A 14,595-nucleotide genomic window follows, 5' to 3' on the forward strand; every position below is an offset into this window, starting at 1 on the left:
AACAATTTAATCTGTTTTTTCTTGGCAAATTAAATATCATTTGTAAACCGCTTAGAAGTTTTACTACAATCAAGTTTGTAAACCGCTTAGAAGTTTTACTACAATCATGTATAAATTTTGTAGGGAGAGCAACTTTTTTTAAAAAAATATCATCCAAAGCAGTACAAAACGATAATTAAAATGACTGGCTGAATAAAAAGTATTTTAAACAACTGCATAGCCTGTTGGCACAAAAAACAAACAAACAAACTTTCAGAGAAACTCCTGAAAGTTAAAAGTAAGGATGCCTGCTGAATCTCTGCTGGAAGGGCCTTCCAAAGAGACACTAAATATCTGACTTCTGGATGAGGCCATCCTGTATCCCTAGAAGTATTCACAGAATTCATTTATTTGTAGAACTATTTTATATTTCTGATCAGTAGGGGAGGCCAGTGGGTGATGGTGAGGGCACAGCCCGGCTGGTGCTGACCTATGACAGGGCCTTTTCAGTGGTGGCTTCCCCAGCTGCGGAATGCCCTCTCTAGCAAGGTGCACTTGTTTCCCTCGCTATTAACATTCATGGTGGATCTTAAAACACTCCTGTGAACCCAGGCCTTTGATGGCCAAAATATACTGTTCCAGGCAACCTGAAATTATTCAAAGTGAAGCTATGTGATTATTTCTTAAAATGCGTTTAGGGGTTATTAGCATTTTGAAATGGGATTTTATTTCAATGGCATTGTTTTGCTGTCTGCCGCTCTGGACTCCTTTGGGAGAAAGGGTTGGGAAATTTAGATAGATAGAAATTAGATAGAAATCTAACTGACAACAATAATACAGGATGCTGGCACTTTGAGATTGCAGATGTTTTCCCATCCCTGGGTAAAATTAGTAGGGAGGGATGCCTGAGCAAGTTTTTAAAACCAGGGGCAGATGAAAAACCTCTCATAGAGTCATCTAGCCTTCCCACAGCAGTCTAAGCAGGAGGGGTGCCTCACCGGTACCAGTGTATTTTTCTAGGAACCAAGATTAATAGACCAAAAGGTGATTTTGGCAGGTGGGAAGCATCTAATGACCTACCATGCCAAACCAAATTCCTGGGAACTGTGAGGAGGGCAGGTAGATACAGATCCTTTACTGGAAATTTATTTTTGTTCATTGTATTTATATAAGTTGAATTTATATAAATATTACCTGGGCTGCTTACAAAGAAACAAACTAAAAAGTACTAAATATATACTATTTAGTGCTAACATATATATATATATATATATATATATATATTTGCTTTCGTAGATTTTCACGGGTACAGGGATGCAGGTTTTGGTGTCTTCGGGTGTCTTCCCGTGTAAGAGTTGGGGTGTCTAGGCGACGTTTCGACGAGGTCTCACTCGTCATCTTGACGAGTGACGACCTCGTCGAAACGTCGCCTAGACACCCCAACTCTTACACGGGAAGACACCCGAAGACACCAAAACCTGCATCCCTGTACCCGTGAAAATCTACGAAAGCAAATATCTCACCTCTACGGGGAGGAAACCTTCCAGCTGACAAGAACCTACGAGAAACTAGAAATTGAAGATGACGAGTGAGACCTCGTCGAAACGTCGCCTAGACACCCCAACTCTTACACGGGAAGACACCCGAAGACACCAAAACCTGCATCCCTGTACCCGTGAAAATCTACGAAAGCAAATATCTCACCTCTACGGGGAGGAAACCTTCCAGCTGACAAGAACCTACGAGAAACTTGAAGATGACGAGTGAGACCTCGTCGAAACGTCGCCTAGACACCCCAACTCTTACACGGGAAGACACCCGAAGACACCAAAACATATATATATATATATATATATATATATATATATAATATAAAATATATACTATTTAGTGCTAAAAAGTACAATATATACCATGATGCCAATATTCAAAAAACAATAGACGGAGGTAAATACTAATAAAAATTACAAGACTTAAAGGAACCTGGATTTAAAGCAGAATTAAAATGCCTGAGTGAATGAACAGGGTGAGTGAACCTGGCACAGAAAAGGCCAGAAATTAAGATTCTGATAACAGCATGAAGAAATCTGATCTATTTCTCTAGGTACGATACAAGGCCAGGGGTCAAAATTGCAATCTGACACTGATGCAGAATTTTGCCACTGATGCATTCAAATTTAAGGGGGGTCCAAGGAGTCCTGGATACAAATTCATGTTGTAATGGAACAAATCTTTATTTGTGTAAGATTCAGAAATGTTGATATAAAGGATGCAGAATAGACTTCCCAAGGCCTCATCAGATCCTAGTCCTAGCATGTATAAAGGGACAGACTGCCCTCTGAGAAACTGCAAAGTGCATTTCCCTCTGCATATACAGAGGGAGTCCTTTAAAAGAGGTCCTGTGGATACAGATTACACATGTTCCACGGGGACTCTTTTAAAAGACGCACCCTGTATTTCCAGAATCAAAAAAGGAGGAATTTCCAGGGCAAGAAGTCTTATTTCTGGCCCAGGTTAAAAATCCAGGTCACCACTCCAAAAATTGAGCTTCTCCAGCCCTTCTAGCTAAACTGGGGGGGGGGGCGTAGAAGCTCTCCTCCAAAAAACATCTGAGTCTTCTCTAAGCCTTTCCTCTTTGGTTTAGTTAGGGACCTGCTCAAATTAAATGATACAAGGGGGATCTGGTATGCTCTCTCTTTCTCTCATACTCTGAGCGCCCCTTCCAACCTGGAAATCTGAATCCAGTTACAAAGATTTGGGATGAGAGACCCAACAAGGAAGAGGTAAGGTTTCAACTGGACTTTGCATTGAGGGGGCACTACCCCACCCCAGTTTCCAAACCCTAAAAAGGGAGCAGAGTGAGGAGAGGAAGAGGCAGGTTTGGGAGGGGAGATAAAAAAGGACAGAATCTGCCTCCATCCCATGCCAGCATCTCGACCAATTTCAACCCTCTCCAATATTCCATTTTATGTTCAGTCCATTTATACCAAACCTGCAAAACACTCTACACCCCCAGAAGACTGTCTCTGACCTGGCCCAGCCCCGCCTCCATTCATAAGACCAGGGCCAGTTCCCACTTTCCCTCTCTCCACCTGCACCAGTGAAAAAGGGGGAATTTTCATGCAACCCCCACTGTAGAAACCCCACTGGAGTCCCCCCCCCAAACCCCAGGTCCTCCCATTCCTTCACTCCAAAGAAGCCCATGCCTCATTTTCTCCAGCCTCCCCCCACAACCAACTCTGAATGCCTTTCTTCATTCTCTGGGGTGCTCCACGATCTCTGTCGCCTGCTGCCCCACTGCAGGGACAACTCTACCCTTGCAATATTGCACACAACATACAAACTGTAGGTAAGCCACTCTGGGCGCCTTTTGGGCTGGGTACAAATAATCTAAATAAAGACTCAGATTAACAGATGATTAAACAAATCACATTGTTATTATTAATATTAATAACACTGCCAAGGCCCTTCACCTTGCTCAATAATAATAATAATGGTAAAAGCAATAATGGCAATAATATTACTGCCAAGTCCAGGTTCCCCCTAGCACAACCTTGGGGTAGGGAGAAAATAAAGAATCCTTCTAGTCTGGGGGAGGGGCACGCATCCCCCCAGCCCTCCTGAAAGGCATGTCCCTCCCCCGCCCCATCTCAAGCCCCTCCTTGGAGGGAGCCCCAGTTCCTGCCCTCCCCCCTCAGCTGCCCCCTTTTTTCGGAAAGGAGAAGGGATGTGCCCCTCCCCTATTTCCTCTCGCCCAGCCCAAAACAGAGGTATCCGTTGCCCCCCTCCCCGTTACGAGACACCCCCCCACCAATTCCCCCCAAGGGGCGGGGCCACCCCGAAGGGCCCCTCCCCCACGACTCACCTGCAAGGGGCTGGCGGGTCCTCGAGAGCCTCTTTGGCTGGCGGGAGGGGGGGCAGCAACGGCCGCGGAGAGCCACAAGCAGCTCGGCTGGGGAGGCGGCCGGAAACCGGGATGTCTCGGAGGACCAACCAACCGTCCGCGCCACGCCTTCTCGCCTAGAGCGTCGCGTGGCCACAGAACTTGAGGGGCCTAGGTCGGCCCACGCTCACTTCCGGCCGGAGGGACATAGATGTAGAAAGCAGTGAGTGGCCCAGGTACATACCTGACACCGCACTTGTGCGTTTCTGGTTTTTTGTTTTTAAAGGCCACTCATTATACCCTCACAGAAGATATAAATACGGGGTTTTTTGAACCACGGAGATGACGAAGGCTAGAGAGGAGACGCTTTACATTCCCCCACCGGCAATAGCGGGTTTCCGGCCATTGCAGGAAGTTCCACCCCCTTATCATACTACTACTTCCCGGAAAATGTTCAATTTTATATATGAATAAAATCTTCATTATTGCATATATCTGTGCGTGTGTGTCAATACGCATTTTTTATATTTAGTAAAAAAAATCATTATTATATAATATATTTATATTGCTTGCTATATTATACATTATTTATACAATAGATTAACATGCAACAAAATAAGATGCCTTATGCCTTAGCTTCATCCTAACTCTACCTTACCATAGAGATGAGGAAGAAGGCTAGAACAATAGGCTTCCCCTGAGCTACTTCCGGTCTCACATTTGGACCAGGAGACAAGGAGACCCATGGAGTGCTGGAGGAGCTGAGGTTGTGCTAAGAGGGAAGCGCGGGGAAGGGGAGGAAAGGGAGACCCCAGCCCACCCCTGTTCCTTCCTTTAATAATATCATGTACCGTATACCCCGCCCATCTGGGGCCCCAGCCACTTTGCTTTTCCTTCTCCCGAGGGGTGGCTGGTGATGGGGGCACAGACACAGAAAGCAGCCTCATGCAGAGCTCTGCAGAGCTCAGTATTACCCACACTGACTGGCAGCAACAGCTCTCCAGGGTCTCCCCCCCCATCCTATCTGGAGATGCCAGTGGAGCTTGAACTTGAGACTGTCCTCACGCCACCCTCCATCCTCCCGAGTGCAGGTGCTGTAATTTCCCAGCCTTCAACTTTTCCGAAGGCTAGAAGCTTGTGAAGCTTCGAGTCCGAAGCAGTAGGGCAGCAGATTGTACACCAAAAGGTGAATGCCCCTAAGGCCCCTCTGAATCCAGAAGCTTTGTACACCCTATTAACAGCAGCCTGCGGTAACCATTTTTGTTCTTTCTGTAAGATTTCACTAGCAATCCAGATTTTCCATTCCAGAAGACGCCATGGCAGAGCATGGGGCTCACCTCACTGCGGCCTCCATCTATGAGGACAGGCCATCCATCTTTGAAGTCGTTGCCCAAGACAGCTTGATGTCAGCTGTGAGGCCTGCACTGCAACATGTGGCCAAGGTAACAAAAATTCCGTGTGGGCGGCATTCCACCCTGCTGATTGATATTTAGCAGGATGGCCTACTGCTACTTCTCTGTGCCTGTGGGACCAGCCCAAGATGGCTGCAAATAAAACGTTTTAAGTGTATTGTAAAGTACATTACACAAATGTGACACTAGATGGCGATGGCGAGCTATGGCAAAGCCAATATATTTTTCAAAACTTTTTTTTTAAAAAGCATTTTCACATTTTTTATATGTCTGGATTCGACCTATAGCTACTGCTGATTTCAGTCATCCATTGGATATTTTTATATACCTGCTTGTCAGTAATTCTAATGCTTTATATTTTTATAAACAGCTTCAATCAAACACTATATAAAAATTTTGTTAAGTGAAATAGCTCAGTAAACAGCCCTGAAGCTCAGGAGAAGCTAGGAAGCTGTGTTTTACCTTGCATGCTTTTGCAAAGGGGCATCTGTTTGGCCACTGGGAGGCTACTGGACTCGATGGCCCTTCGACCTGGTCCAGAAGGGCTCTTAATTGTTATACCATTGTTCCATCTAGCTCAGGATTGTCTACAGCAACCTTCCCCAAAAGTGTGCCTGCCATGCTGGCTGGGGCTGAGAATTACCCCTGAGAAAATGCAGCTCTTATCAGGGGTGGGGAGGGGGGAGACTTCCTGCCCCTTACTTAGGCCTTGCTTTCTCTTGCGCCAGGTGCTGGCTGAATCCAACCCTGGCCGTTACAGCTTCCTGTGGCGCTGGTTTGACGAAATCTATGCCCTCCTGGATCTGCACCTCCAGCATCACTTCCTCTCAAGGTGCAGCGCCTCTTTCGCTGAGAACTTCTACAGCTTGAAGAGAGTGGTGATGAGTTACGGGGGCAGCAAGCCCAGGCAGAGGCGCTCAGTCACTGCTGGGTTGCCACGTAGGCCTCACTGGAAATCCCTCTGCCTGCTGGTCCTCGTTCCCTACCTGAGGACCAAACTGGAGGCGCTGGTTTCCCGTCTCCGGGAGGAGGACGATTACTCTATCCACCCGCCATCGTCGGCCTGGAAGCGGTTCTACAGGGCCTTCCTGGCCGCTTACCCCTTTGTGAACTTGGCTTGGGAGGGCTGGTTCTTGGTCCAGCAACTCTGCTACGTCCTGGGGAAGTCCCGGCACCACTCGCCCATGCTGATGCTGGCTGGCGTCCAGCTGGTCAGGCTCACGGCGGAAGATGTGCGAGCCTTAGAGAAGGCGGCAGCGGCTGTGAGCGGGAGCCCACAACCAGCAGGAAGGTGAGCTGAAATGGGGGAACGGGCAAGCTCTGAAAGGGACATAAGGACAGCCAAACCATCTGTCTGGACCAGGGCAGTGCAGCACGCATGCAGCCTATTTTGGCAGCCCTCAGCAACATTTGACACTTGCAACCCTTGTGCTGCCTTCCCAAAGCCAGGTAAACAAGGTGCTGGGTTTTGGGAAGGAGGTGTGATGGCTCTGGCAAGATCCCACCTCTTTCCCAAAGCCTAGTGTTTCTCCAGCTTGGGAAAGAAAGTGGGAGGGCTTTAGATCCCTGCCAGAGCCTCACACCAAAATATTGGAGCAATCTACAACAGTTGGGCAAAAGATTCCTGCATTGCAGGAGGTTGGAGTAGCTGACCCTTGTTGTCCGTTCCAACGCTACGATTCTAAGATCATAAGACTAATTGTGCATAAAACAGTACGATAAATTCCAAATTTTAAAAGCTGAAATCGGAAATCAGGTAACTGTTCTATCCTTGGTTGCCTATATATGAGAATAAAAAAGTTTTCAGCAGGCAGTTTAAAAGCTGGCACAGAAGGTGTGTGCTGAATCTCCATTGGTAGAAGATTCCCCAGTTTTGGGCAGGTGACACTAAAGACTCGGTTTCTCCCTGTTGTCAAATGAGCCTCACCAACCCGGTTAGCTCAGTTGGTTAGAGCGTGGTGCTGATAATGCCAAGCTTGCAGGATCGATCCCTATATGGAACAGCTGCATATTTCTGCATTGCAGGGGGTTGGACCAGATGATCCTTAGGGTCCCTTCCAACTCTACAATTTGACGATTCTAACTCAAGGAACCCACTCTGGTCCTGCAGATGAGCTCAGTGATCGAGCTGGAATATAAGGGTTCAGGCAATCCCTGAGTGGTTCAGGGCTCTGCAAATTAAGAGAAGAACCTTGAGACTGGCATAGTAGCAGATGGGCAGCCAGTAGACAGCAGTAGTGTCAAATGTTTTCGGCCAGATGTCCTCATCAGCAGTCTGGCCTCTGCATTGAGCACCAGCCGGAGCCTCCGATCCAGGCCTCCTCAGGGCACCCCCACAAAGACTGCATTACATCAATCCAGCCCCAAGATACTGACTACAGTGGTCAGCTGGCAGCAGAGAAGATGCCTTCACTCAGTGCTCTTTTTTATCTGTCTTGTGTCTCATAGCTTGAAATGGCAGGTACAGTCTGCCGCAAAGAAAGCCTTGGGCGGCCTGGCTTTCTCCCTCTCCACCGGGCTCTCTGTGGGCGTCTTCTTTCTCCAGTTCTTGGAATGGTGGTACTCGTCTGAGAACCAGGAGTCCATCAAGTCCCTGACAGCTCTGCCTACCCCTCCGCCACCCGTCCACCTGGACTGTAGGGCAGGCTCCCCGCTCTTGCCGAAGCTCAAGACCGTCTGCCCGCTGTGCCGCAAAATCCGCGCCAACGACACGGCCCTCTCCACCTCCGGCTTCGTCTTCTGCTACCGCTGCGCCTACAACTACGTGAAGCAGCACCAGCGGTGTCCTATCACAGGCTACGCCACGGAACTCCAGCACCTTGTCAAACTGTACACCCCTGAAAACTGACAGAGGTGGCCCAAACCCTCTGTCTCAGGCACCATGTGGCTGGATGGGATACTTGATTATGTTTTATGTGTTTCTCTTGTACACACATGAAATTTATCTGCTACGCAGGCATCCCGTGACGTTTTATTGGTGGTCTCTGTGAGCTTGGCTACCGTATGAAAAGCAGGCCTTGAGACCTCTCTGGTTATCTCACTTAACTTATTTCTCCTAGAAGCTGAGGAAGATTAGCTGAGTGAGAGAACTAGAGAGATAAGCCTGCTTTGCCTTCTTCCTTTCAGTACATGAAGGCACACCTCCACTGCAGGCTCCCATATATGAGAACCCAGAAGGCTCCCTGGGCACAGAGTGGTATGCCTCAACTTTCTTACTGGCTCTTTTGCTCAGCTAATTTCCCCCTGTAACAAATTAGGCTGTGATGGGTATCAATGCATGTGTCCCTTCCAGAGTCCTGACAAATCTAATCCAAAACTGCTACAGTGCTACCTTAGTTCTCGAATTTAATCCATTCAGGGAGTCCATTCGTCTCCCGAAATGGTTCGGAAACCAAGGTGCGGCTTCTGATTGGCTGCAGGAGCTTCCTGCACTCAATCAGAAGCTGCGTTGAACATTCAGCTTCTGAAAAAAAGTTTGCAAACTGGAACACTCACTTCCAGGTTTGCGGCATTGTTTGACTACCTTTGACTACCAAGGTACCACTGTATTCGCATTTCAGGGAAATCTGTTTACAGCTTCCCAGGGGCAGTGTTTACGGGGCATTAACCCTTTCCTCCCTACCACCATCTGCTGTGTTCCTGAGGCTGCTTTGTTTCCTCCAGCTGCTATTTACATTTTTTTAAAAAGTGCTTGCTAAGTTAGATTCACAACATCCAATTTGGTCATGAGAGAGAACAATTTATTTATTGTTTTAGGTTAAATATATATATATTCTGCTCTTTAGCCAAAAAAAAGAGCTCCCAGCAGAGTTTACTGGTAAGACAGTTCCCTCTGCTGACATGTAATATAAAAGACGTGACACAAAAGGAAAGGGGTTTAGGAGGGAATAGGGTGGGAAAGCACACTTGTCTTAGTCACAGGTTTCTCACCATGATCAGCTGGAACAGAAAGCTTCCAATGGGAAGGGGAGCTTTCAGTAGTTGGATGTAAAGCCCCTTCAATCCCATCCGTCCCCAGCAGCCTGATGGAACAGGTGCTACAGATGAGAGTTGGTGGAGAGCTGCATGGTGAAACTGTTCTTTTAGCCAAGGAGCTGGAGATGCCCCAACTAGAGAACTCTCAGAAGTCAGGGCCTGGCTCTGGTGAGCACTACAGGAACGCACAACCTGTGTCCCTCTAGATGCTGGAGCAAGGGTGTGGAGAGTTCTTAGGGCAGGCATGGCCAAACTTGGCCCTCCAGCTGTTTGGGGACTACAGTTCCCATCATCCCTGACCACTGGGCCTGTTAGCTAGGGATGATGGGAGTTGTAGGCCAAAAAACAGCTGGAGGGCTAAGTTTGGCCATGCCTGTCTTAGGGGATGCCTATTCCCCTCACGTAGCTACAACTTCTGGTTTATCAATGCCTCTTCCCAAGGAACTCCCAAGGAAACTGGAGCTTTGTAAGGGGAACCAGGGTCTCCTAGCAACTCTCTGCAGCCTTAGCAAGCCATAGCTCCCAGGGTGCTTTGGAGGAAGGCATGGCTGTTTAAAGGGCTATGACACTGCTTTAAATGTACAGAGCAAATGGGCCCTAGGATGGCCAACTGTTGACTGCAGCTCCCCTCGGCCCCAGCTAGTGTGACAAGTAACCCAGCAATACCATGGCAGCACCTTGTTGGTCAGCCCCACCATAAACTATGGCAAACGACGCTTTTGTGTCCAATTCCAGGAGATGTTCTTAATATCTGGTGAGGGAGGGCGGGGGTCAGAGCAGGACTCTGATAGGAGGGATTCTCCTCCAAGGGCTCCTCTTCAGGAGCATGGCACTTGGTGTATGAACCTCCCACATCATCATCACCTCTTCTATGCATCAACAGGAACAGAAGACCATTACCTGCAAGATATGGAAACAGAGGTCCCTGTTAAAACGTTCAAGCGAATGCGATCCAAAAAACATATAAGACAAATAATGTTTTACACCACAATTCCCATCATCCCAAGCCACCACATCATTTTGGACTCTTCCTCAACCCCAGCCTTGCCCTTCCGGCTCATGGGAGTTGTTGTCCAAATCATTTGGAGGGTATCAGGTTACAGGAAAGGCTGGATACGACAATTCCCAAATAAAAGTTTAGCTGTCACCAGTGAGCTTCATGGCTGAGCAGGGATTTCAACCCTGGTCTCTCCTAGGTCATAGACTCGGTTTTTTATATACAAAAATGTATAAATGATCCTGGTTTTTCAGATTCCTTGAGCTTGAAAACACTATTCACAACTGCAGGTTCTTAAAGTATTTAGATTCCTTAAAATATTTTCTTAGAATTCCAATAAAATATACTTAGAATTTCTTATTTACTAAGAATTCCAATAAAAATAATTTCCAATGAAACCTCTGATTTTTTAAAAAACTTATAACATTTAATTCACATTCAGTGTGCTTTGCTAAATGTCCCACCCCTTCAAATGAAATATTTCCATTTAAATACTTTTGACCACAGGAAAAGAGAAATTTTCACACAACCTGCAAAAATGCTATAGCAGACATGCAACCCTAGATGCACTTACTAGGCAGCAGGTCTAGTTTGAAGTAAAGATGCATGTTTAGGACTGCCATTATAATTTATTTATTTTTGCTTAGACATGGGGGGGAAAACACAAGATCACGTAAGACATTAGCCATTTTAATTCAAAACTTTCTGCCCTCCCCCCCCCCCCCACAGTTCCACACTGCAATCACTACATGCTAATTCTCCAGATTGTATAGCTACTCTGGAGTAAGGCCCACTAAATTCAATTGGGCTTAACTCCCAGACAACATTAAGGTGTTTTGTTTTGATATCAGCAACCTCCATTACAAAAGCCACATTGAGCAGTGGGATTTTTGCATTTGCAAAAGCCACTTTGAACAGTTTACACATTTGGAAAGCTGCAATCCTGAACACGTATTATTTATTTGTTAGCAGCCCCATATCCAACATTGCTCAGGAATTCTTAGAAGCCAAAATAAATCAGTGCAGCTTTGAAATCAGTGGTGAAAAGTAGTTTTTAAAGGTTCAGTCCTCCATCTTGATTCAAAGGGGCATCCAAGGTGGATTGGAATCCACCTTCTGCAAAGCCCTGGTTTACTGTTTCCAGCAGTAATTTAACAGAACTCTTATCACAACCCCAAGTTAATACTGATGGGGTTAAATGAATAAAATAAATAAATAAATAAATAAAATAAAATAAAATAAATAATAGTAATAATAATAGTTTAATTATTTCATTGCAATTTTGTTGCCTAACGCCCAGCACAGTTTACTTGAATACATTAATTCATGGTAAGTGATTTGAGTTATTTGTTCATAAAGGCCGGTGTTTGTTTTAGTATCTTTCACATCTTAACCTTAAGAGATTGATAAGATCCCAACCACCACCAAGGAGCGATCACCTGCATGCAGACAGCCAAAATCTGCTCAGAGAGAAGATTACGTTATCATGTCCTGGTCAGAGCCAAACCAGAAGTTGTGGCAATACCAGGTCAGACTATACTTCACTCATCATTGCCTCTGGCATATCTTACAGGCAACCCCGGGGCTGTGGCTCAGTGGCAGGGCATCTGCTTTGTGTGCAGGAGATTTCAGGTTCAATCCCCAGCATCTCCAGATCTGGACAGGAGAGAACCCTGCTTAAAATCCTGGAGAGCAACTGCCACACCGTGGAGATGGTCTGGTTCACAATGAAGCAGCTTTCTACATTCCTAGTTAAATCAGGGCCTTAATAACTTAAGAAGTATCTGCAGGGTTCCTCAGCTTGGCTCTGAAACAGGGCTGACTCAGGGTGCTTCACACTGTAAATGCATCGATGAGATACTGTAACTGAGGCAACAAAGAGAGTTGGTTTGTTATTTAAAAAACAACAATAACTTGCTGGATTTCCCTCAGAAAGGTTAAATCATATGGACAGACAAAAGAAGAGCCCGGGAGCTGATAAGGCTAAAAGGGAGCCCTTCTAGTCTAGCATCCTATTCTCACAGTGGCACACACACCCCAATCAGTGCCTCATCTTTTGCAGTGAAAAATACACAGATTTAAATTAGGTAGGAATAAAAATGCAACCAGTCCCAAAGGCGTAATGAAAATTATCATTCTAAAGCAATGATAGTTGCTAAAGTATCTGAAACCAAGCTGCAGCAGACCAATGAAACGAAATAAGCCGTTGGACTTTCTGACTGCGCTACTGAAATATAGATTGCAGAATTGGAAGGGATCTCTAAGAACCATCCAGTCCAACCCGCTGCAATGAAATGGGGAGACTGAATTTAGTGGGGCTTTCACAGGCTGAAATCCTACACTTCCTTGCCTGGGAGTAGGTCCTAGTGCACTCAACGGGGCTTACTTCCGAGGAGACACACACAGGCAAATTTTAGCCTCCCTTACTAAGAAGAAAGCAACCATTAAACCAAACGAGGCTTACTTCTAGGTGGAAAAGCACAGGATTGCCATGCAACCGGTTAACAACATGCAGGAATAAGGGTGGAACTCTGGGGTGCGAGTTAAGCCGTTTAAACGCACGTTTAAAGCAACACTTACTTCCCGCTCAGTTTCCTCGCCGCCATCTTGCTCCCAAACTAAAGGTGGCTTCCGCGGCTTCAGCCTTCTCTCGCCTCTCAGCCAATGGCAGCTCCCCGACAGCTCAGGTGACATTCGCGGCAAAAGCATCCGCTCGGATCCCTGCCGGCCACGCCCACAGCTGTAGAGGAAGGAGGGAACGAGCGGGATAGGCGCGCGTGCCGCACTTCGGGCTCCCATGCGAAGGCTGCCAAACGCAGCACAAAGACACTCTGCAAAATGAGAGCCCCCCCATTCGATCTATGATTCATAATGGTGGGGGCCGTATGTGGCTCGCCAGATGTTGATGGACTCCTAATCCCAATCGCCCCAGCCAGTAAGGCTAGCAGCCAGGGATGGTAAGATTTAAGAAAGTAAGAGACCAGGTATGGCCTGGACAGCATCTTAAAAAGCAGAGACATCACCTTGCCAACAAAGGTCCATATAGTTAAAGCTATAGTTTTCCCAGTAGTGATGTATGGAAGTGAGAGCTGGACCATAAAGAAGGCTGATCGCCAAAGAATTGATGCTTTTGAATTATGGTGTTGGAGGAGACTCTTGAGAGTCCCATGGACTGCAAGAAGATCAAACCTATCCATTCTTAAGGAAATCAGCCCTGAGTGCTCACTGGAAGGCCAGATCGTGAAGCTGAGGCTCCAATACTTTGGCCACCTCATGAGAAGAGAAGACTCCCTGGAAAAGACCCTGATGTTGGGAAAGATGGAGGGCACAAGGAGAAGGGGACGACAGAGGACGAGATGGTTGGACAGTGTTCTCGAAGCTACCAGCATGAGTTTGACCAAACTGCGGGAGGCAGTGGAAGACAGAAGTGCCTGGCATGCTATGGTCCATGGGGTCACGAAGAGTCGGACATGACTAAACAACTAAACAACAACATGGCGCGGTGGATAGAGTTGGATTAGGACCTCACAGGGCTACTGCTGCTGAGTTCAGGTCCTCAATGCCTCAAGGACTGCCTCTCCCCATATATACCTACCCAGAACCTGCATTCATCCTCAAAGGGTGAGATCTGGATGGTAGCAACATGAGAATGGGTCTTTTAACTGGTATGCTTGGAGCCATCACTGACTAAATGTAGGTGCCAGGCAGCAAAACACTTTTGAGCCAAATTTTTAACCTGGTTGACATTGTGGCTTCTAAGTGGGTGGGATTTGTTAATGCAGCTTTTCATGCGCATCAATGTTTTTAGCTTTTATTTCATTTCCACTCTATGAAGATTTTTATTTTTGCATTATACTGCAAGTTGCTTTGAGTTGTTATTTTGTGAAAAAAGTGGCTAATAAGGGGAATTGTGATAATGACTGGATACATTACACCACATACAGAAAAGCTGCATAAATTTGGTACTGCCTACAACAGTTATTATCCCAAGAAATCTTGGCTTTTTGTTCTCTCTTCCCCCACCCTCAGGAGTCTCTTGTTCTCTTTGAGTGAAAATATATACTTGTATACGGGCAATGTCTAGTAAAATTTCTAGAGGCGAGGGCCCTTACAGCTTAATGCCTCTCCCCCTCTCCCACTTGTAAATTTAAAAAAGTTACAGTAATATATACCGCTTTGCCAAATTTAGATGAACTGCCAAATACTGTACAGCTATTCCCTCTCCATATTTTTCTACAACACAGATTCTGCAAAGAGTCCCAAGTATCCATGAAGTTCAACACTTCCTTCCTAAATACACAGGGGTTGCTGGGGGTTCCCGGAAAAGGGCGGGGAAAACAGGCAAAATG

At 46.4% G+C, this 14,595-nt stretch overlaps 2 protein-coding genes and 1 long non-coding RNA gene across 5 annotated transcripts in view; 1 reads left to right on the forward strand and 2 right to left on the reverse strand.

The window, feature by feature from the left end:
• Positions 1 to 4,222, reverse strand: part of AP2B1 (adaptor related protein complex 2 subunit beta 1) — a 63,129-nt gene extending 58,907 nt beyond the window's left edge. For both annotated transcript variants that reach the window (XM_081172937.1, XM_081172936.1), the window contains exon 1: positions 3,845 to 4,222. The gene's annotated coding sequence lies outside the window, so the exon portion shown is untranslated. The remainder of the gene's footprint in view (positions 1 to 3,844) is intronic.
• Positions 4,223 to 4,542: 320 nt separating this feature from the next.
• PEX12 (peroxisomal biogenesis factor 12) lies at positions 4,543 to 8,225 on the forward strand. 2 transcript variants are annotated; one of them, XM_081171538.1, is made up of 4 exons: positions 4,543 to 4,628; positions 5,139 to 5,304; positions 6,003 to 6,565; positions 7,723 to 8,225. In XM_081171538.1, exons 2-4 carry the CDS (start codon positions 5,179 to 5,181, stop codon positions 8,120 to 8,122), a joined length of 1,089 nt encoding a protein of 362 aa, XP_081027664.1. In that variant the 5' UTR covers positions 4,543 to 4,628; positions 5,139 to 5,178; the 3' UTR covers positions 8,123 to 8,225. The 2 variants fall into 2 exon arrangements, with proteins under 2 accessions (XP_081027664.1, XP_081027665.1); XM_081171539.1 differs by having other exon boundaries at positions 4,554 to 4,628; positions 5,171 to 5,304.
• Positions 8,226 to 9,966: 1,741 nt separating this feature from the next.
• LOC308574080 lies at positions 9,967 to 12,938 on the reverse strand. The gene is made up of 2 exons (XR_014002334.1): positions 12,827 to 12,938; positions 9,967 to 10,149 (listed from the first exon to the last, which is right to left on the reverse strand). It is a non-coding gene; the product is annotated as an uncharacterized lncRNA (long non-coding RNA).
• Between the last annotated feature and the right edge of the window lie 1,657 nt (positions 12,939 to 14,595).

Source organism: Podarcis bocagei, assembly GCF_964188305.1.
Source record: "Podarcis bocagei genome assembly, chromosome: 15".
NCBI classification, from domain to species: Eukaryota; Metazoa; Chordata; class Lepidosauria; order Squamata; family Lacertidae; genus Podarcis; species Podarcis bocagei.

Coding starts and splice junctions, on each gene's coding strand:
- PEX12 (XM_081171538.1), top strand. CDS start 5,179: ATGGCAGAGCATGGGGCTCACCTCACTGCGGCCTCCATCTATGAGGAC. Junction 5,305..6,002: donor CACTGCAACATGTGGCCAAG/GTAACAAAAATT, acceptor CTCTTGCGCCAG/GTGCTGGCTGAATCCAACCC. Junction 6,566..7,722: donor AGCCCACAACCAGCAGGAAG/GTGAGCTGAAAT, acceptor TGTGTCTCATAG/CTTGAAATGGCAGGTACAGT.